General features: G+C 37.7%; 1 protein-coding gene across 5 annotated transcripts in view; it reads left to right on the forward strand.

Annotated features, from left to right (window-relative positions):
• The window catches only part of Nnt (nicotinamide nucleotide transhydrogenase), a 96,541-nt gene that overhangs the window by 71,447 nt on the left and 2,901 nt on the right, over positions 1-22,193 (forward strand). For all 5 annotated transcript variants that reach the window (XM_070041138.1, XM_070041140.1, XM_070041141.1 and 2 more), the window contains exons 19-21: positions 2,361-2,442; positions 20,678-20,796; positions 22,021-22,136. In XM_070041138.1, coding sequence (XP_069897239.1) covers positions 2,361-2,442; positions 20,678-20,796; positions 22,021-22,136 — 317 coding nt within the window. The remainder of the gene's footprint in view (positions 1-2,360; positions 2,443-20,677; positions 20,797-22,020; positions 22,137-22,193) is intronic.

Raw genomic sequence — 22,193 nt, forward strand, 5'->3', positions numbered from 1 at the left:
TTTTCATTGGCAAATTTTGGCTCTATTATCGGTTAAGTTAGATGTAGTATATGAAATGTCCTGTCCATGCATTAGACTTTTCAGTCAATGTTAATCTCTTTGCAAAAGTAAATATAAAAAAACCCAGATGAGAACACAGCTTTCATCAGATGAGAACATAGCCTAGATAGAGGTCTGTTACATACAAAACGCCCTTGTGTCCTTAAGGTTGCCTCTGACAACCTATGTGACATTGACAAAGTCATTTAACCTCTCTAGATCTTAATTTTTAGTGTTCTACTGCTTAGCTCAGTTCTTTACGTTAAATCCTATGTTATTATAAATAATAGGAGTTTTATGTGAAGACAACCTACTGATTTTATAGGTGGATAGTTTACTAGTTGGTTGCACATGAAGATTAAAAATAACAAGCACAGCCAAATTGAATGTTAAGCTTCAAGCTTTCTCACCTTGGGACAGTATTACTTTAAGGGATATTTAAAACATGTGTGTTTGCAGAGTTCAAGCCTTGTGACCACCAAAAAAGAAAAAAACACCCCCCTCCCCAAAACCCATGTGTTTGTATTTTGATGATATCATAAAAATGGGTCTGCTATTGCCAATTAGTATATGGAAGCAAATGAACTAAGTATGATGAAAATGAACTAAGTCTAATGTATGGAGCATACCTGCATAGTGAATAGTTCCCATCAAAATGGCAGCTGTTAAGAAACAGTTAGAATGTAAAGGTACAAAGATACAGAGGGAGGACCTAGTCTTTTCCTCTAGACATTTTCCAGCTACTGAATAGCTAAGATAGGCAGATGAATAATGCAAGATGCGTTATGATAATGGCTTAATCGAACTATGTAAGCAGTTTTTCTCTCATGAAGAACCCATGGAATTTTGTAGGGAAGTGATGACTTGTTTTAGCTTTAGAGAATGGATGGTGTTAGGTGTTAGGGAGGGCCAAGGAATAGCTAAGCCAGATATTGGCATTTGGAAAAGTGGAGATGGGCTGGAAACATGGAGACAGCAGTATCATTGTACAGGAAGAATGGGCAGAATGTAGAAGTTCAAGGGGAAAGAAGATGGCTGGCTTTTGGTTTTATGTGTGTGTGTGTGTGTGTGTGTGTGTGTGTGTGTAGAACTTAAAAATTATATTTGGGGGCTGGGAATATGGTTTAGTGTTAGAGTGCTTGCCTAGCATGCATGAAGCTCTGGGTTCGATTCCTCAGTACCACATAAAGAGAAAAAGCCGGAAGTGGTGATGTGGCTTAAGTGGTAGAATGTTAGCCTTGAGCACAGAGGCTCAGTAATAGTACCCAGGTCCTGAGTTCAAGCTTCAGGACTGGAAAAAAGAAAAAAAAAGTGTGTGTGTGTGTGTGTGTGTGTGTGTGTGTGTGTGTGTGTGTGTGTGTGTGTGTGTGTGTGTGTGTGTGTGTGTGTGTGTGTGTGTGTGTGTGTGTGTGTGTGTGTGTGTGTGTGTGTGTGTGTGTGTGTGTGTGTGTGTGTGATATGGAAGAAGGTTTTTTTTTTTGGTCATCTGTCGTGGGGCTTGAACTCTGGGGATTGGATATAGAAGAAGGTTTTTTTTTTTTGGTCATCTGTCGTGGGGCTTGAACTCTGGGCCTGAACTCTGGGCCTGAACTCTGTCCTTCAGCTCTTCAGCTCAAGGCTAGCCCTCTATCACTTGAGCCACAACACCACTTCCGGTTTTCTAGTGGTTTATTGGAGATAAGAATCTCACTGAATTTCCTGACCAGGCTGGCTTTGTGCTGTGATCCTCAGATCTCAGCCTCTTGAGTAGGCAGCATTACAGGCTTGAGCCACAGTGCCTGGCTAGGGAAGAAGGTTTTTAAAGTCTCTCTTTGGAGACATTAAGACTGTATAATCACAATGTTGTACTAGGACTCAGCTCAGGTTGAGCCTGCACAGGTGGTTGTTGAAATCTTGGGAACAAGCAGAAATACATGGAAAGGTGAGGGACAAACTGATGCCTTTGGAGTAAGCTTGGCCATTTAAAGAGAACAAAAGGAGACAAAAGAATCCAAGGGATAGGAGGAAGAATAGTAACCAAATCAGGAAGAGAACCCATGATTTTATTTGCAAAGCCAAGTACACAGAAAATGCAAAGATCTGTGAGTGAGGGAAAGAATATACACCAAACATGTGCCTGCCCACAGAGCACTGAGGAAGGATCATTTGATTTTGAATATCAAATTCAGATAATTTTTTAGTGTTCAAATTATCAATTTGCTTTCATTCTGCTCATGACTTGCCTTCATTGGCATAAAATATGTTTTGAATCAGAGAGAAGTTTAGTTCCTAAGATTGCAAAATAAAATCATGTTTCTCTGTGTTCTTGATGTTCCTTGCAGGATATGGCCTCTGTGCAGCCAAAGCCCAGTACCCCATCGCTGATTTGGTAAAGATGCTCATTGAACAAGGCAAAAAGGTCAGGTATGTGTTGCATTGGGAGGCTGCAGTATGTAGGAAGATGTAGGTATAAAAGTAAATAAATAAATGACTTTAAAAAAGATTGTTTCTTGGTCTGGGAAGGTGGCTCAGTGGTAGAGTGCTTGCCTTGCACGCATGAGGCCCTGGGTTCGATTCCTCAGCACCACATAAGCAGAAAAAGCTGGAAGTGGTGCTGTGGCTCAAGTGGTAGAGCACTAGCCTTGAGCTGAAGAGCTGAGGGACCGTGCCCAGGCCCAGAGTTCAGGCACCATGACTGGCAAAAAAAAAAAAAAAAAAAAGATTGTTTCTTAAAATTTTTTAATTGCTATTATAAAAGTGATGTACAGAGGGTTACAGTTACCCGTCAGGTAAAGAGTATGGTTTTTTTTTTTTTTTTTGAACAATGTCACTTCTTCTCTCCCATTCCCACCCACAAGTTGTATAGTTCATTTAATGATTGATCCTTCAAGTGGCATTCACTGTACTTTTTTTTTTTTAACTTGTCGGTTGTGGGCCTTGAACTCTGGGCATGCATGCTGTCCCTGAGCTTTTCAGCTCAAGGAGCACACTCTACCACTTAAGCCATAGCGCCACTTCTGGTTTTCTGGTAGTTCATTGGAGATAAGTCTCATGGACTTCCCTGCTTGGTCTGGCTTTGAACCACGATCCTCAGAGCTCAGCCTCCGGAGTAGCTAGGATTACAGGTGTGAGCCTCTGGGCCCTGGCTCACATTATACGATTAAGTAAAGAAACTTGAGTTGTGAAGAAAAGCCTCTATCCTTCTTACAACTTAGTTTCCCCTGCTTCTGGCTAATAGCATGAAATCTAAATACACATTGATTTATTTTTTTGGCAGCACTGGGCTTGAACTCAGGGCTTTGTTCTTTACTCTTTGAGCCATGCTTCCAATCATAGACTTGTTTTGGAAAGGAAAATTTTATTGTTCCAAATTTATTAGTTGAGAAGAACCAGAAGTCTTGTTTCTGTATGGTTTGATTTGGGAAAGGAGAGCAAGCAGAGCATTTGTATGACATTAAATTGTAGTTTTTGTTTCCAGAATGGTTTTGGAAGAGAAAGTCCCAGAAATAAACCTGTGGGCTGGTTATTCATTGTTTGCTGATTTCACTCTCAAACCCCTTGAGGTGGAAAACACTGCTGAAAATTTTCATTTTTAAAATTTCCCCTGTTTTTTTGAATCTGGAATTAGCACTACAGCTGTTCCTGCCACTTCTCTTTCAAGTATTGGACCCTACTCTCAGGAGGATATTAGGCAGATCAGAAAAGTGGAGGATCTGTGTGCCTCGATATTCTCATGACCTTAGGTAAAGAGTTTGAGGATCCAAAAAACAGGATGATTGGGATGAACTTAGTGATGCTGTAGTACCTCATATCTGTTCTGCTCTGCTCTGCGACCCCATCTGGAGCTCTCCTCTTACTCAGAAGTCAGAGAAGACAGTGCTCCAAGTCATCCCCAGAGACACACTGCTGTTCAGTTAGTGGGCAGGCAGGTTCATGAGCAGTTACATAATCAGGGCACCATAAGTCTGAGTGACAAGAGAACTTAGTAAATAGAATGAATAACATCTGTGAACTGAATTGTTAATGTTTATTCATAAAAATTCCTTTTAGGAACAGTGGTAGAGTTCTTACCTAGGATTTGTGGTTTGATTCCCAGTACTGCTCCTCCCCCCAAAAAATCCTTGTAGATTTGTGTGTGTGTGTGTGTATGTCTGTGTCGGGAGTGGATTTAAGGGGAGACTTCTGGGGCTTGAACTCAGGGTCTGGGCGCTGTCCCTGAGCTTTTTCTGCTCAAAACTAGCACTCTATTACTTGAGCTACAGCTCCACTTTTGACTTTTCTGATGGTTAATTGGCAATAAGAACTGGGGCTGGTTTCAAACCATGATTCTCAGATCTCAGCCTCCTGAGTAGCTAGGATTACAGGTGTGAGCCACCTGTACCTGGCTCCCTTGTAAAATTTTTGAGGTAAAACCTTACACTTTTGTCTGGAAGCAGATTTAAAAAAACATGCTAAACGGTGTGCCTTAGACTAGCTTGTGGATCTAGCCAGACCTTTTTGAGCTGAATGTCCCAGCTGTTCATGTTGGAAAGAGATAGATGGCAAAGCCAGGGGATCTGAATTGTCTTAGCATCGGCAGCTATGCCAGCTGTATTGTTTCTTCCTTCCTTCCTCCTATTGCTTTCTTTTCTACCAGTCTTTTCCCATACCTTCCTGAAATCTATGATTTGTGTTTTTTAAATACATAGAGTCACAATATTACTTTGTGGTAGGAGTTGAATTTCTAAGATGTATATGATTTTCTTGTTTAGTGAAACTCCTAGATTAATTAAAGATGAAAGATGAAAAAGTCATCATTTGGTTTTTATTCTATAAGAAATCTTTTAAAATTATTTATTCCTGGGCTGGGAAGGTGGCTCAGTGGTAGAGTGCTTGCCTTGCATGCATGAGGCCCTGGGTTCGATTCCTCAGCACCACATAAGCAAAAAAGAAAAACTGGAAGTGGCGCTGTGGCTCAAGTGGTAGAGCACTAGCCTTGAGCTGAAGAGCTGAGGGACAGTGTCCAGGCCCAGAGTTCAGGCCCCATGACCAGACCCCCCCCAAAAAAAGAATAAAATTATTTATTCCTATTTTTTATAAGACACTAAATTGTGTTGTTGTTTTTAATCATGGTCTCATAACTTAGAACATTTGCAGACATGTGAGTAAAAAGGATGTTATTTTCCAAAAATAAATTATCTTCTTTATCTTTTATCTTCCTTATTTTATTTTTATATGAAAAAGTCTAATTTATTAGTAATACTCTCCTTTGCCATGCAAATGTTTAGAGCCTATGTGGCAATCACAATACAATATGTAGAGAAAGATGGTTTAGTTACCCTCAGGGAAGGGAATTTTTAACATGGCATACTTCTTTTGATATCTACACATGAGTGTAGGCTAACCAGACATCTTTGAAAAACAGCCCAATGTTAGACTGGTAAATACAGATTTGAAGATTATTATAAGACTCTTGGGCAGCTTGAAAAAAATCAGGGCAAGAAGAGAAATGAATAAAAAAGAAAATATATCTGTAAAAGGTATAGGATACCAGCGGGACCCATCAGCTGTACTGGACATTGACCAAAATGAACTAAGCAACATAATAGCAGCGATGGGAGGGAAGGAACAAGTGGGAAAGAGGGAACAGCTGATACTATGCAAAACAAAAGAAGTGTACATACCACCCAATGTGGAAGAAATAACTGTATCACAAAGCTCATAGAACCCATAAATGTTATAGGCCATGATAGACAATTTGCTCCATGAAAGTTAGAATGTGTTTGTGACTTTAAGCATCACTATCCCACAATACTGTGAAATTTGGGAAATTATGTAACCACTTAATTACAATAAAAAATTTGGAAAAAAAGGATAGGATAGGTGAAGTTTTAGATTCAGATCTGATTAAAAGCTTTATTTTATCCACAAGACCACAGATAAACTACTGTTTTAGGATGATTTCTGTCACTCTAAACAGGAAAAGTAATATTTGATTTACCATTTATCAGAAAGATTTAATTATACAGACATGAGTGGGTTCTCAGTTATAAACTAGTTTTCCTGAAGTAATTTTGTGAATAGAACAGAAGGTTTTCATGAGTGAGCTTTTTGTTATTTTATATAATTGCTGACATAATTTACTTACATCAAATTTGTTAATAATTTATGATATAGAGTCAGAATAAAATTATTGTTTAGTCTGGTTTTTCTGTGCGTTAAGAGACATTACCAATTTACATTCACCTGCTATTCACATTACAGGTGCAAATATAATTTAATAATATTGCAGTGTTTTTTTTACTGCCACATATTGAATTTGCAGCATAAGCTTTTTAACAAGTTATGCAAAACTTGCATTTGAATCAAGTAAGGAGAGGAGTATTACGGTGAGTATGATGACAGTTGACTATCCTGTTTTTTCCCTTCTAGCTTCTCTGTGGAATATATATTTTTTAATTGAAAGAGAATCACATAAACTTTGTTGATCTTGCTGTATAAATGTGTGTCATCATCTTTTCATAGGCGAAATGCAAATTTCTGTGACAAAGTTAGGATTGTATGAGCACAAAGATGTGAACTTCGTTTTAAAGACGCAAATGTGTGCTTGAACAAGCAATGGCTGCAGCAGTTACCTCGTATTTTAATGAAATAAATCTGTATTTACAGTTTGCGGTAATTTAGTCCTTTCATCACTCTGGGGAGCTCCCACGGTGTTCATTGAGTGCAGCTGCTGAGCCTCTGGTTTTAGTAGGTCTTTGTACTTCAGGAACCCAGCATGCCTAGCATCCAGATGTAGTGACATACTTGCACACATCCCCTGTGGAAATGCGCCAGTATGGACATACGATTGTCATCAATTAGTTATGCCCAAGTGGTGCCAAGAAAAATTGCATCTGTCATACAGTCTGTCTGGCTTCATGGCTCATGATTGATTTAGAGACACTCCTGTTTTCCTTTACTTTGACCATAGACACAACATGCTCAAAAAGCCTGTGATCTTATTATGAAGCTCATGACATTTCATGACAAGAACTCATCTCAGGACACCCACGTCATGCAAGTTCACTGACTTAGGCTTTGTGTAATGGCCAAGACAAGTGCTTTGCAGTTGCCCAGAATGCCTGTGCAAATTTACCTAAGTTATCTTGGAAAGGATTTTATGACAAAAAATATTAGAGTACAAGAGTACAGTTTTTCTTTTTACTTTGCAGTCTTTGATTTATAATGAAACTTTTTTCATTATAAAGCAAAGTTATCATTCCCAATGAATAAATAACTATGATTTTTTTCTGATGTATTGCATGGTTTTTGACTCATTTTTTAATTTATGGGAAACATCTTTTATCCTTTGATGGACTGATGTCATATATTACTTTATTTGGTGGGTAGTACTGGGGTTTGAACTCAGGGCTTTGTGCTTGCTTGCTCAGCTGGCTGGTACTCTACTACTAGAGCCATATCATTTGCTTTTTGATGGTTATTTTGGAGATGGACTTTTCTGCCTAGGCAGGCTTCAAACCTTGATCCTCTGGATCTTAGTCTCCTGAATAACTATGATCACAGGGTTGAATAGCTGGTGCCTGACCACAATTGTATTAATGTTCAACCAGAGCTCTCTATTAACTAATTTATTAATAGAATTTCTTGCTTAAAATTTACTAGTTGTGAAGAAAATAAGTTTATCAGTGAACCAATGAGTTCCGTTTAATATGCTAGTATGTTAAATAAGACAGGTAGAATAGGGGTAGGGTAGGAATATAAAGGAGAGGAGTTAATAGTAGTAGTTTCAATTTTTTGTACTTCCAATTTTTTGTTACTTATACACTTTTCAGATTAAAATATATGAGTATGTATGTACGTATATGTGTAGACATATATACATCTGGGACATTTCAGGCATATATGTGTAGATACAGACACACACATGTCTGTTTATGTGTATAATCTATTGTTCACCCCCTGTCAAAATACATCAAGATATCTGTGGTGTTTTTAGTTTAATAGTATTTTATAATTTTGTGTAATATGGCTATAGTCTTAAATAGGCATTATTTTTATGAAGAAATCAGCACTTTGAGGACACTTAAACATGAAAGATTCTGTCCCTCTAAGTGTATTTTTCTTAATGAGTTGTGTCATTCAAATAAACAGAGGTCAGCTATCTAGGATTTGTTGTCTTTTGGAGTGGCAGAAGAATTAAGATGTGAAAATTGTAAAGTAATAAAGGCAGGTGTTTCTGAAGAGAATGGGAATTAGGTCAGGTGAAAGAGCTAGTATGGTATTTGAATGAAGAAAGACATTAGCCAGCAGTTTTATGTCAACCTGGTAGTACTTTTTAAGAAAAGACGTGACTGTTCATGTCCATGACCATGGCAGTTCTTTGTGTCAGGCACTGTTTTGGGTTCTGGGAATGCATCAGTGTGTACTACAGGCAAAAACTTGTAGTCCTATGGAATTAATAATCATTGGGAAGTTAGGTAATAGGTTTCAAGCTATTTTGAATCGGGAACACTGATCATCCCCTCCCCACTTGTTCAGATGCTAGTTAAAAAGAGGAAGAACAGTGGTAGAATAGGTTCTTAGATCAGAGCTTCAGAGTTATAACTGGTACTGTGAGGTGATGAATTAACTGGTGCTTCTGGTTTGCCCAGAAATGTGGTATTGCTTCACATTGAGCTGGACTTCTTGAAAAAACACAATGGAGGAAGGATGGATTGGGTGACTGTTATTTATATAATTGGTTAACTGAATCAAACTTCTGATGTCAGAGAATAAAATTAAAGGAAGTTTATGCATTCACTCACATATGTCAAACCTATTATAAGATTGCCAGTGATCTCACAGATCCAAGATGTCTGTTAGGTTTTTCCAAAGTGATAATTTTCTCCCCAGATAGTTGATTTTGTACTACCCCTGGTACATTGGCATAGTGAATGGGTTAAAAGCCAGAGCTTTAGGTGCCTGGTAAAATCTTTTCCAGCCCTACCATACTAGGGCTCATTTCTTAGCCTCTCCTGTTCCAGGTGTTCTTCATCCCTCACTGGGTGAAGCCAAGGTCCATGCAATGACCTCATTAAAGTTATTTGGGCAGAATTATGCCAGAGAATAATATTCCAGAATTAATACTGAATTTTTAGTTTTTCTTGTATCACATTATTTTGGAAATAAAAAGAAGTGTTAGTAGTCATGCAGTTTCTATTCTGGGCTTGGTAGCTGGATTGAGTTCAATTATAGAAAAGCTAGACTTAAATACAATCTATAATAAATGTCCTTGGTGTGGAAGACGGAGTGTTATGTGTGGTGCTGTAGAAGACTGTGCTGATGTTTGTGCCTGGTTTTCCATGGACAACTTCTCATCTCTTTGAGTGGCTTCTGTGTCCTGTGGATGGACAGAAAATATGACTACATAGAATAGATAGAAAAATTGTGCCACTGAGATGTTTTTGTAAACTCTTCGACATTCATAGCTTTTTTTTTTCCTGAAAAAGGGAAGGTATCTGTAAATACCAGATTTTAGAACCCGAGTAGTGATTCAGTCTTTACTTGCCTTTAAATGAAAAAAAAAAAAAAGGAGGAAGCCTCATTTTTTTGTTGGGGGAGAGAGGGTAGGCTGGCCTCAAATTATGATCCTCTTGATCATGTGGCATTATAGTTATGTGCCAAGGGAACTTTTTACATATCCTGCCCAAGAGAAGTCTTTTTCAATTAATTACCCATGTCTCCTTTTCAGTAGGTAAGCCAATCTGTTAGTCTTGACTTTATGTAGTGTTTTCTTTGTTGGCTTCCTGTTTTAGAAGGCAATTATTACTTCAAAAATAATTGTGTGTGTGTGTGTGTGTATGTGTGTGCACTTTAAAAAATAAAGGGATCTCTGGCTGTCAATCAGAAATTTTGAATAGCAATTGATATTAGTTAAAGAAACCTACCTTTTAGTTAATATTTCACATTTTTCTAGATGAAGTAAATAATGTATTGACTCTAGCAATGAATTCTTTTAACTCCCCCACAGGTCCTCTTTTAGCATAGATGATTGCAAACTCAGAATATAATGGTCCTTGAGAGGCTCTTTATTGAGTTGGCAGTGGGATTTTTAGCCTGTTTGGTGAGAGAATTCTGTGTGAACATAAATTGGTGTACTTCCATATAAAGGATGCCTGCTGTTGGTAGTAGTTGAACTGGAGGGATTTTGGAGGTCTGTTTTCATAGGTTAAGGGGTTGTAATTTCCTCTCATTTGAATTTGATGTATCTCTTAGAAGAGTGACTATCAAGTCTGTCCTTGACCTTAGGGGTTGCAGGGGAGGTCATGAGGTGTGCCTTTCAGGGGACACTTTTATTCTGTAGACCCCATAGTACTGAAATGCCTGACCTGTGACCAAGTGTGTGCCTCTTTCACAGGGAACTTATTTATACTGGTAAATGTCCTGTTATCTTGTCTGCTTTAGGCCTAATTTATGCGTATCTTGCTGGCCACTTGCTGAGGTTACCCTGGCAATAAAAAAGAGTTACATTTGTGTGTATGGGTCTGGTGAAACACAGAGGAGGTAGCCAAACAAGACACATGACATAATAATCAGTTTTTATTCCTTACCGACCCCTGAGAGAATAGGGATACAGTTGAGGGCCAAAAGGAAGATTGGAGGAAGGATGCCATGTCTGACCAGCAGGATGATTAAGAGCGAGAGGACCTATATGTCAAAGCCTTTGTTGGGTTCTGGGGCAGTACCTTAGTAGTTTTCCATGGAGAGTTATGATTTAGTTCAGAGGAAGTGGATAGGAGACCAAGACTTTCTGATGTGACAGTGGCATATGTAGACGGTCCACATGGGGTGTAGTGGTTGGTCTGGGGAAATCAGGAAGAGTACATTTATATGTCCTACAGTGGTTGTTTAAGGAGGTATTTGTTCAAATGTGGGGAAGAGGAAACAAGAGCTAGAAACTGTCCAAGATGACTAAGCTCTGCTGCTTCTATGACACTGTCTACCCTATATTTAAATTGGATGCTGAGACAACATCACATTACAAATTTATTGATTTATAAATATTTATGGTTAACAACCAAGAGGAGCTGGTAAGCTTTCAACAAATGAACCCTCTTTTTTATTTTCCTTTTGTATCTTTTTCTTAGATAATCTGTCCATTTCTGAAGAGGTTAGAATAGCCTATTTGGGGTTATGCTATTGGGAATTCCAAACTGCCATCAGTATACAGTCCCTCATATACAGTTTGATTTTTAAAGTATAAAACACAGTGAAGAAAGGAAAGTTGACCTTTTGAATAACCTGAGTATGGAAAAAGTTTTGCCCAATGACTCCTAAAACTTGTAATCAAATAGTTGGAGGTTGTACAGAATTTCTGTCCTTTTCTTTTTCTCTGTTATTTTTTTTAAAACATGGAGATCCTTTTGAGTATTTAAAATAGGAAGAGACTACACAATGTATTTGAGGAAAAGGCTCAACTGTCCCCGAAATTTCTTTGTCTAATTGTTGAATTAGATTGCCCAATTCATTAATCCATTTGTCATGGTTTATTGAATGCTGATCTGGATATTTCCATATGCCCAAAGGAAAATGTAGTTTATTTGGGCATTTGTGGTGAGATCCATGTGGAAATATTGTTTTAGATTCTTTAATAGCTTCACATACCCAAGAACAACAGCTTAATCCACCCTGGTCAGAACACATTGTCTCCATGGCTTGGGCTAATGGAAATTCATGTTGCTGTGCCTTTTTAAAAAACATGTGGCATCTGAAATCTTATGTAGGGCTGCACAAAACTGTTAACAGTGGGCTTATGTTATCATATGTTATAAAAGAAGCTTTCAAAAAAGGATATGTGGTGACTAGCTCCTTTCCCAAATTTTACTTGTGATTCATGGATAGCCCTTACATGCTCTTAGTTGTTTTCATTCTTCTTTGGTTAATTAGAAGACTCAGAAGATCAATTTTTTTTTAAATAAGAGTTTATTATTCCATTTTTTTCAAGCGCTGTCTGGGTTTATTCTGAATTGGTAACTCAGTATTGAACTTTTTTTCATTATATAATATTCTATGAACATTAATCATTCTTCTACTTGAAAGACAAAATGGCGAAAAGTGCTGGTGTTTTTTTTTTTAAGATACTGAAGATACTGCCTCCCAAAAAGATCATATTTGTTGTATCTATCAAACAAAGTATTACTTGTTTGTCTAATGGTCTGTTGAAAAGGTGAAAGTGGCCATTTGAAGGCAGGTAAAATGCCTGTATTCCTAGATTAGGGAACCAGAGATTGAGAGGATCACAGTTGGAGGCCAATCTGGGGGGAAAAAATTGTGAGACTCTCAACTCAGCCAATCACTGGGCATAGTGGTGTAGTATATGTCTATCACTGGGCATGGTGGTGTAGTATATGTCTATCATCCCTGTTGTGTGGGAGGTGGAGAAATTGCAGTTTCAGGCCAGCGCAGGGAAAGAAAGTTCATGAGACCACGTCTCAACAGAAAAACCAGGCATAGTAGCACGTGTCTGTTATCTCTGCTATAGTGGAAAGTATAAATAGGAGGATTGCAGTTCAGATCAGCCAGGGCAAAAAATGAGAACTTAACCTCAAGAAGTATGGAGGTCTGGTTCAACTGGTAGAGTGTCTGCCTAGCATGCGTTAAGCCTTGAGTTCAAACACCAACATAAAGAAAAAGGACCTGTTGAAAATTTGACTATCAGCATGAATGTGTATTTGATGATCAGGTTCTCCTTGAGTCCAGGTTTCATATACTATCAGTATAGTGTATAGATTTAGTTTAGACTGACTGTATGTGTTCTCTAGTCTTATGTTGTTGCAAGCACAGAGAACATCTGGCTTTTACTGGTTTAACTTGACACTTACTGATATTTCAAGGTTGAAATTAGAAAAGCAACCTAGAGTGAGTTGATATAAACTAGCATTTGTTTTAATGTAAAACACGCACTTCTTTGTATTATGTGGACATTAGAAAATGTATACACTTGAAAAAGTATAGATGAGCATTTGTATTACCAAATATGTTTGAATAGAATATTATGATGGCAGTGTATATTTATTGAAGGCTTGCATCAGTCAGCCAATAGTCTGAAGCACTTGGAATGAAAAGCTCTTTACAAGAACTACTCCAGTGCCATCTCATAGCAATCTGCTAAGGAGATTTTGTTATCAGATTCTGTTTTCTCATGGTACATATGAGGAAAAATAAAGTGCATAGAATTTTTACCATACTTAGTGTTATCTGTTACTCTACCCTGATTTCCCTACTTTTTTTTTTTTTAAATAATATTAGAATTTGAACATAGGAGTACTCTACCACTTCACATAGGGCCTTTGGACCATGTAGCTGAGGTTACTGGTATGAGCTACTCTATCCATCTTGTTGGTTGGAGTCTTGCTAACTTTTTGTCTGGGTGACTTTGAACCACCATCTTCCTGATCTCTACTTCCTGAGTAGTTATGATTCAGCTACTGCGCTGTCCTTTTTTGTTTGTAGTTTGAAGGCTGGATTCTTGCTTAATAGGTGAAGCTGGCCTTGAACTTTCAGTTTCCTGAGTTCTGGGATTAGAGGCATACAGTGTCATTCTGGGTTTCCCTAAAAAGAGAAAGTTTATGTGTCAGTGTACCTCATTGGGTACACTATATTGTTTCTAACACCTTCTCTTCTTCCCCCTTTCCCCCATGAGTACCTGCAATAGAGTGCCAGTTGCTGTGGGAACTGGTTCATAAAACATGAATCCCATACTCAAGGACCTTCCAGTTAGATGAGCATGGTCATGTCTATCAGTTGTAATAGTATGGTAAAATTAGGAGGGGATGTATAAAAAACAGGTTGGGAGCATAACTGATTATTCTGTAATCTCATTTTAATAGTTATTTTTCTACTGTAAAATGTTATCATGGTCAAGGATAGATGATTATGCTTTTAAAGCATGTATACAACAAAGAATTATTTTTATTGTTGAAAGGGAAGAACTGAAAGGCTGGTAGGCTTTGCATTTTAGAATTCTGTACTCTGCATGTGGTGATGAAACATTTAATGAACTTTGGCCACCATTTCTTGGAAATCGGTGGTCATGGCCAACCTATGTCTGATATAATTAATCTTAATACATATTTTGGAGATTAGCCAGTTACATGGGCCAGAATTCTTATAAAATCACATTGAGTCATCAGCATGTGTATAGATTTCTACAAATTTGAGAGTGTTCTGTTATTTCTCTCAAAACATTGGCATTCTCTTTTAGAATCTTGTATGTGTTTTCCTCTAAACTTAGACCCTTTAAAGTTTAGTGTAATCAATTATGCAAACAGATATAAAATGATCTGTCCTTAGGGCTATTCAGTATAATCTGATGGTTCACTTGGTGATTATTTGCCCTTCACATCTAGCCAAATAGAACATTGTCTTTATGCAATCTTCTGTTAATCAAGACAGAATAAAAACTATGTATTTAGAGGTTTTTGATTTTTTTTTTTTTGGGTGAACTCTGGGCCTGGGCGCTGTCCCTTAGCTCTTCAGCTCAAGGCTAGCGCTCTATCACTTGAGCCACAGCGCCACTTCCGGCTTTTTTCCTTTTGCTTATGTGGTGCTGAGGAATTGAACCCAGGGCCACATGCATGCAAGGCAAATGCTTTACCACTGAGCCACCTTCCCAGTCCCCGAGGTCTTTGATTTTTAACTTGATTCAAGACACCTCTGTTAAAGCATCAAAATGGTAGCCACATAGATTAATTTAAAAATGATAATAATGGTATCTAAAACAAAAATAATAAAAAAACAAAAATAATAAAGTTAAGTGGAAAATACTAGAATCAAGGAGTCATACTAATTGAATAAAAAGAAGTCACATAGTATATATTAGATTATTCAGCTAAAATAGAAGCCTTGATTCACACACTTAAGAGAGTTTTGTGGTCCTAAATCATCCTTTCCCATTAATGTGCATGTCCTAATCCTGAAAACCTTACATGAAATTTTACATGGAAAAAGGAACTATGTAAGAAACTAGGGAGATTACCCTAGACTTTTTTGGATTGGACTAGTGTAATCAAGTCTTGATAGGAGAGGGGCAAGAATGTCTGAGAAAAGATAACAGAGAAAGCAGAGGTTGGAATGATATGCCCACAGGAGAACCAAATGGGGTTAGATTCTAGACAGTGGGCCTTGGTCTGCATCTCTATCACTTGGCTGCTCAGGTATGGGTGGTCTCTTGGATTTCAGGACACACAGTAAAGTAAATGTTTTGCTTTGTTCTGAATAGGGCATACCTCAACAGACCTTTTATTATTACTCTTATGCCTATTCAACACTGGAAGTATTTAGTAGTTTTTATTTTATAGTTTGCAGCACTTTTGAAATTCTCAAGGGTCTCAATTATTTTCTTAAAAGGACTGAAATGGTTATTCTTTCTTGCTATTGTTTCTAACATACTTATAAGATGATTTTTTTGTTGCTTTGTATGTCCCTCCCCCACGGTATAACCCCTGTTTTCAGTGGATTTGATGTTGGTATAATTTGTGGAGGGGACGAGAAAAAACAAATTATTTAAATAGGGATACAGGTGGACCCATTGCACTAATGAGATGTACAAGACGTTATGTCGAAAAACGAACTTTACAACTTTGGTGGGGGGGAGGGGGATGGGAGGGCAGGGATGGTAAGGGGAAACAAAGGAGGAGGCAATAATGCTTGATAAGAAATGTACTCATTACCTTGCCCATGTAATTATAACCCCTCTCTACAGTATTTTCACAATAAAAGAAACTTAATTAAAAAAATTTTTTTACAAGCTGGGCACTGGTGGCTCACGCCTGTAATCCTAGCTACTCACAAGGCTGAGATCTGAAGATGGCAGTTTAAAGCCAGCCTGGGCAGGAAAAGTCTGTGAGACTCATACCTCTAATTAACCACCAGAAAACTGGAAGTGGTGCTGGCTCAGTGGTAAAGTGTTAGCCTTTAGCTGAAGAGCTGAGGGACAGTGCCCAGGCCCAGAGTTCAAGTCCCACCACTGACAAAAAAAAATTACAGCTAGGCATTGGTGGCTCATGCCAGTAACTAGCTTACTCAGGTGACTGAGATCAGAGGATCACAGTTCAAAGCTAGCCCATGCAAGAAATTCTTATTTCCAATTAACTACCAAGAAAAGCTGAAAGTGGAGCTTTATCCAATCAAGCTCAGGGACAACACCCAGGCCCTGAGTTCAAGTCTCAGGACACACACACACACACACAAATAAATTCATGTTTAATAGTTTATTAGTCATATTAAGCTCCTCCTTTGTTCTATCTTTTCTTGTCCCCCCAACCTTAACTCAACAGCTTTTATTTAGTAAGTTTCCTTATACCACCTTTATACATGATAATATTTCATGATGGTTTATCCCCCTTCATTCTCTTTCCTTTATCCCTTTGTTTCCCCCAGACAGTCTCACAGTTAAAATTATGATTTTTATATATGTGTATTTATAACTATATAATGTATTTATATACATATAAATAATGTATATAAAGTATATATATGAAGTATATAAAGTGTATTTATAAGTAAATATGCATATATGTATATCTTTTAGTCAAGTATTTTTAAAGAACATTATAAATTTAGATTCTTGAAATAGAAAACCCTTCCTATTATGTATCAACCCATTTACCAGAGATAAATAGATCTTTCTTAAATCTTTTAACACAGAGTTTTCTGTGATCCTTGGTATGATATGGGCTGATAATAACAGGCATTTGCTATTTTGTGAAAACTGAGATAGAGAAAGTAGTTTCTACAAGATCATCTGACTAGTTCACCTGTGCTATTAACAAAAGTACTTGTCAAATTTCATGACTATATGAAGTATTTTATTATACTGTTTAAGAGTTTGGATTCTTTTATTTATTTATTTATTTTTATTTATTTATTTTTTATTTTTTTTGTTTACCCTTCCCATCCCTTCCCATCCTCCCTCCCCCCCAATCCTCCCCCCCCCCCAAGTTGTAAAGTTCGTTTTCGACATGACAACTTGTACTTCTCATTGTTGCTACAGGTCCACCTGTATCCTTATTTAAATGACTTGTTTTTCCCGTTCCCCTCCACAAATTATACCGACATCAAATACAGTGAAAGCAGGGGTTATAAAACTGTGGGGGAGGGACATACAAAGCAACAAAGAAATAATCTTATAATTGCGTTAGAAACAAATGCATGAAAGAAAAAAAACATTTAAAATACATATCTTAGGGTTCATTTTCCTAACATCACCTTATCTGACCTTTTCTGCTTGACTCATACATATACTAGATATTGCAAATAAGGGAAATCATGGGACCTATGTTTCTTTGGGCTTGGCTTACTTCACTTAATGTAATTTTTTCCAAGTCTTTCCATTTCCTAACAAATGGGGCAATGTCATTCTTTCTGATGGAGGCATAGAATTCCATGTGTACTGTTGCATGTCATTTAAACAAACAAATAAGGCTGGGTGCCGGTAGCTTACGTCTGTAATTCTAGCTAGTCAGGAGGCTGAGATCTGTGGATCCTGGTTCAAAGCCAACCCAGGCAGGAAAGTCTATCTCCAATAAACCACCAGAAAACCAGAAGTGGTACTGTGGCTCAAGTGGTAGAGCACTAGCCTTGCGTTGAAGAGCTGGGGGACAGTGCCCAGGCCCAGAATTGAAGTCCCACGATGGACTCACACACACATACACAAAACACAAGACAAACGAACGAAAGCCACCTGAGTTTGAATCCCATCTTCACTAGTGACTAAAGAGTTCTGCAAGCTACATAGAGCATCTTACACTGAATAAGGTTGGCTGTGGAGGCTCACACATGTACCCATTACTCAAGAGGCTGAATCAGGAGGATCATGAGTTTGAGGTCAGCCTGGGATACATGGTGAGACAAGGTTTCACCTTTTTTTCCCTTAAAAAAACAATATTCCAAACAATATGACACTACTTTCTTTCATATACATTTTCTTTTATGTTTGTAGTAGGAATGTTAGCTCTAAAGCCTGGTTTACATACTCGGTTTGAATCAGTGTCTTAAATTTTAGGTCTAGATGGAAATTTTTAAAGAGTATTGGGGATGGGATGAAATAATGGAAGACAAATCCCTTTATAGACTATTTCATAATATGAAAGAGGCAAAAAGTGTTTTTCATGAAGCATGGAGTATTAAAAATGAAGTTATTTTTTCTACTATAAAACCCTGTGTTCTTACAGAAAATTGGAAATATATGTGATTAGCTTACTTTGCTTCTACCTAAAGATGTTTCATTTCCTTGTAGTGTTAGAGATTCTGTCTTTCTTACAATACAAATAGATTATTTTAGAATATTTAATGATCCTAGGTGGAAAATTCCAGAATAGGAGTTTAATAAAAAGGAATACTGTCACTTAATGTCTTTTTCTTCTGGTTTCAATTCTCCCAATGATTCAGGCACTTCTTTATCAGTTTTAATGATGTAGAAAACTATCTCTCACTTAACTAGGCAAAATAAATGATCATTTTATAGCTTCCTTTAAGTCTTGTTTTTGGGGAAGGAGGGAATACTCATGCTTTTTAAAATCTCTTCACAACAGGTTCTGTGTTAGGAGCCAGGAGACAGGCTTAGCATGAATTAATGTGAAAAGTTAGCTGAGTGCCTTAAGTTGTCCTAAGTTTTGTGTGAGTCCAGCAATATGCAGTGGCAGTCAGACATGCTAATCCAGACTGAGGCTTTACCAAGGACAGAGCTGAGGATGTTTTCTTGTTATGTGTCATGCATCTAGATCATGTTCATCACATTGCATTCACTATTGACTATGTAGTAGCAGGCAACTAGGACAACAGTGGGTCAGCTAGCCAGTAGTTTTGCTTCATAGGTGTACTAGGAATAGCTGAAAGGAATCTACCTATGAAAGCACAAGTAAACACCATGTGATTCTGAATAACACAAGTATAGATCTTGGAAAACAATAAGAGGTGTCTTCTCTTTCACGTCTTTTAAAGGTGTATATGCAAATACACATGGAAAATTTATTTCTCTTTGGCTTAATATGAATGTTTATGTATTAATACAGATATGTGCATATATACATACACATCATACATATGTAGATAATCTAATAACAAAGTGGACTTTAGAAGGGAATATGTTTCTGGCTAATACAAGGAACACATTTCTAGTCATTGTATTGTAAGCTGAAGCTGGATGCATTCCTTCCAAGAGATGCTGTGAGATACTTTTTCTCATTGGATTTCTCTACTCATTTATCCCCACCTCTCCACTACTTATGTGTGTGTGCATACACATGCGTGTATGCTAGTATTATTGGGGCTTGAATTTAGGGCCTGTCTCAGCTTCTTATTTGGTTGTTTTGCCAGTCCTAGAATTTGAACTCAGGGCCTAGGTGCTGTCTCAGAGCTTATTTTCTCAAGTCTAGAGCTCTACTATTTGAGCCACAGTGCCACGTCTGGCTTTTTCTGAGTAGTTTACTGCAAATAAGTGTCTCAAGGACTTTTTGGCTTTGAACCTCCATCCTCAGATCTCAGCTTCCTGAGGAGCTAGGATTACAGGCCAGCAGTGCCCAGATGTCTCAGCTTTTTTGCTCAAGGCTGTCACTACCAGTTGAACCAGAGCTCCACTTTTGTTTTTTGCTGGTTCATCATTGATAAGAGTTACACAGACTTTTTTGTGTGGGCTGGCTTTGAACTACAAACCTCAGATCTCAGCCTCCTGAGAAGCTAGAATTGCAGGCATGACCTTCAACATTGGCTTCAATTATTTCTGAGCTATTAGCTCTTCCCATGTGCCAGGCATTATGCCTAGTACTGAAAGATAAATATAGTAGTCAAGATATATGATTGACACATTCCAATGTGTGTGTGTGTATGTGTGTGTGTGTGTGTGTGTGTTGGTTGTGGGGCTTGAACTCTGGGCCTGGGCGCTGTCCTGTGTTCTTCAGCTCAAAGCGAGTGCTCTACCTCTTGAGCCACAGTGCCACTTCCAATTTTCTAGTGGTTTATTGGAGATCATAGTTTCATAGACTTTTCTGCCTGGGCTGGCTTTGAACCATGATCCTCAGATCTCAGCCTCCTGAGTAGCTAGGATTATAGACATGAGCCACCTGTACCCAGCTCCAATGTGTTATTATTGTATTTCTTCGGTGAAGATTAGTATCTGAATGTAGATATCAATATCATGTAGATAGCAATATTTTATTTTCCCATCTTTAACATAAAGGATGAAATAGGGTGAGGAAAAAGCTTTTGATGACAAAATGCTGATTTTTTAATGAAAACATTTAATTCTAGGTTGACTTAATGACTTTTAAGGATTTAGGATTTATCAGAAAGTATCATGAGAGAACACATGCTTTTAAGTGTAAGAAGATTTTAAAAAATATTCTGGAAAGTTTATTTCATTTAGGACATATATGAAAGAGTCAGAGAAAGAGAAAGCTATACACTTATTTTTACTGAGGGAAGTTATTATTTGTGTTTGCTAAGACACTGATTCTGACATCAGCATTTGTACCTTGACCATTTATCTGGGTTAATTCTCCTTTTACTTGGAGAGATCAGATAGTACCAGGAGAAAATGGAAGTTCCAAGAACAAAGTGTGCAGATTTGGAGGTGATTCTGGAGTCCCTGTACATTTTGGCCTATCAAGTAAGACCAGCTGTTCATTTGTTTCCTATCCAGGTTTGGAATTCATCCAGTTGCAGGCCGAATGCCTGGTCAGCTTAATGTGCTTCTGGCGGAGGCTGGAGTGCCGTATGATATTGTGCTGGAAATGGATGAGATCAACAGCGATTTCCCAGGTAAGTGATGGGCTCAGTGTTGAAGTTTAAATGCTCTTAGTGTACATAAAGTGATGCCACAGACTTCAAATATAAATTGTGGGATTATTGAAGACTGACTAGTGAGATGAAGAATGGTCTGCATAAAGTGGATGTACAATAAAACCTAAGTGAAAGGCAGTACTGAATAAGTGCAGTAAGTGCAAAAGTTTGTAAGCTGCATTGGTTACATTTTGTTCCTCCTTCAACAACTGAAGGATGGTTAAAGTCCTGCTGTGTAGAGCACAGAAGAATCTGAGACCTGGGCAGACCATTAAGTATTAAGTGGTGACCTTGCAATAGATACCATAGGCTCCTCATTATCAACATGCTTCTGTTGATGACTTAAATTCTTGCCAGTGTCTGAGATTTCACTGGTTTTCTGTTATCCAAGGAAGCAGTCCCCTCTTGTCCCCTCGGCTCCCCTTCATTCTCTTCAATTCTTCTCTTTTCTTGTTTTTTTCCCCCCTCTTGTCTCTTTGTTCTTGTAGAAGGACCTTAGGAGATAAGGTGCTGTCGTTTGTAACTGTCATTGCGTAGACGTTGAATAGTGGTGCTATTTGGACTAAGATCATGTTTATGAAAATTAGACTTGTTGTCTCTGGCAAGTATCCACTGTAAACTTAAAATGTTATTAGAAAAAAATAATGACATGTGTGTATGTCTAGATGCACATGACATTTTTGGCAATATCCTAAGGTAGTTTAAATGATACTCCTTAAATAGAAAATTTAGACCATTTTAATTTTATGCCTCTTTTTAAATTTAACTGTGGTTAAATTATGTGTGAAAGCTACCAGTTCCATGAATTATGGACACAGCTTTAATATAGTGCAGCCTTTCAGGCCTTTGTCTCTTAGACACAAAATTGAGTCTTAATTGGTCATTTTAAAAGCTGAAAATGTATACAGATTTTATAAAATCATATGAATAGCAAGATAATTTGGGTATAATAAAAGAATTACAAAGTCAGATTAGGTAGAACCATTGGGAGGGGAAAAGTACAGTGAAGCAGGTTCTAGGCTAGATGGTCTGTTTCAAGGCAGAACTTACTTCTGTGTTTTAGGTGTGTGATATTGTCTGAGTTGACCAGCTGTAAATATCCTGGTACAATGATCCTCTCATAAATGCTAGCTTTTATAAAGATCACTATAATTTGCCTGAAAAGAAGTGACTCTTTTGCATTTTCTATTTTTGTTAATGTAGACACTGATTTGGTCCTGGTAATTGGAGCTAATGACACCGTTAATTCAGCAGCCCAAGAAGATCCCAACTCTATTATTGCAGGCATGCCAGTCCTTGAGGTTTGGAAATCAAAGCAGGTAAGTTTCAGACTTGCACTTTATTCTGCTGATGGTAAATTAAGGAAATAATGTCTC

This window comes from Dipodomys merriami, unplaced genomic scaffold, assembly GCF_024711535.1.
Source record: "Dipodomys merriami isolate MVZ:Mamm:240054 unplaced genomic scaffold, mDipMer1.0.p SCAF_30, whole genome shotgun sequence".
Taxonomy (NCBI): Eukaryota; Metazoa; Chordata; class Mammalia; order Rodentia; family Heteromyidae; genus Dipodomys; species Dipodomys merriami.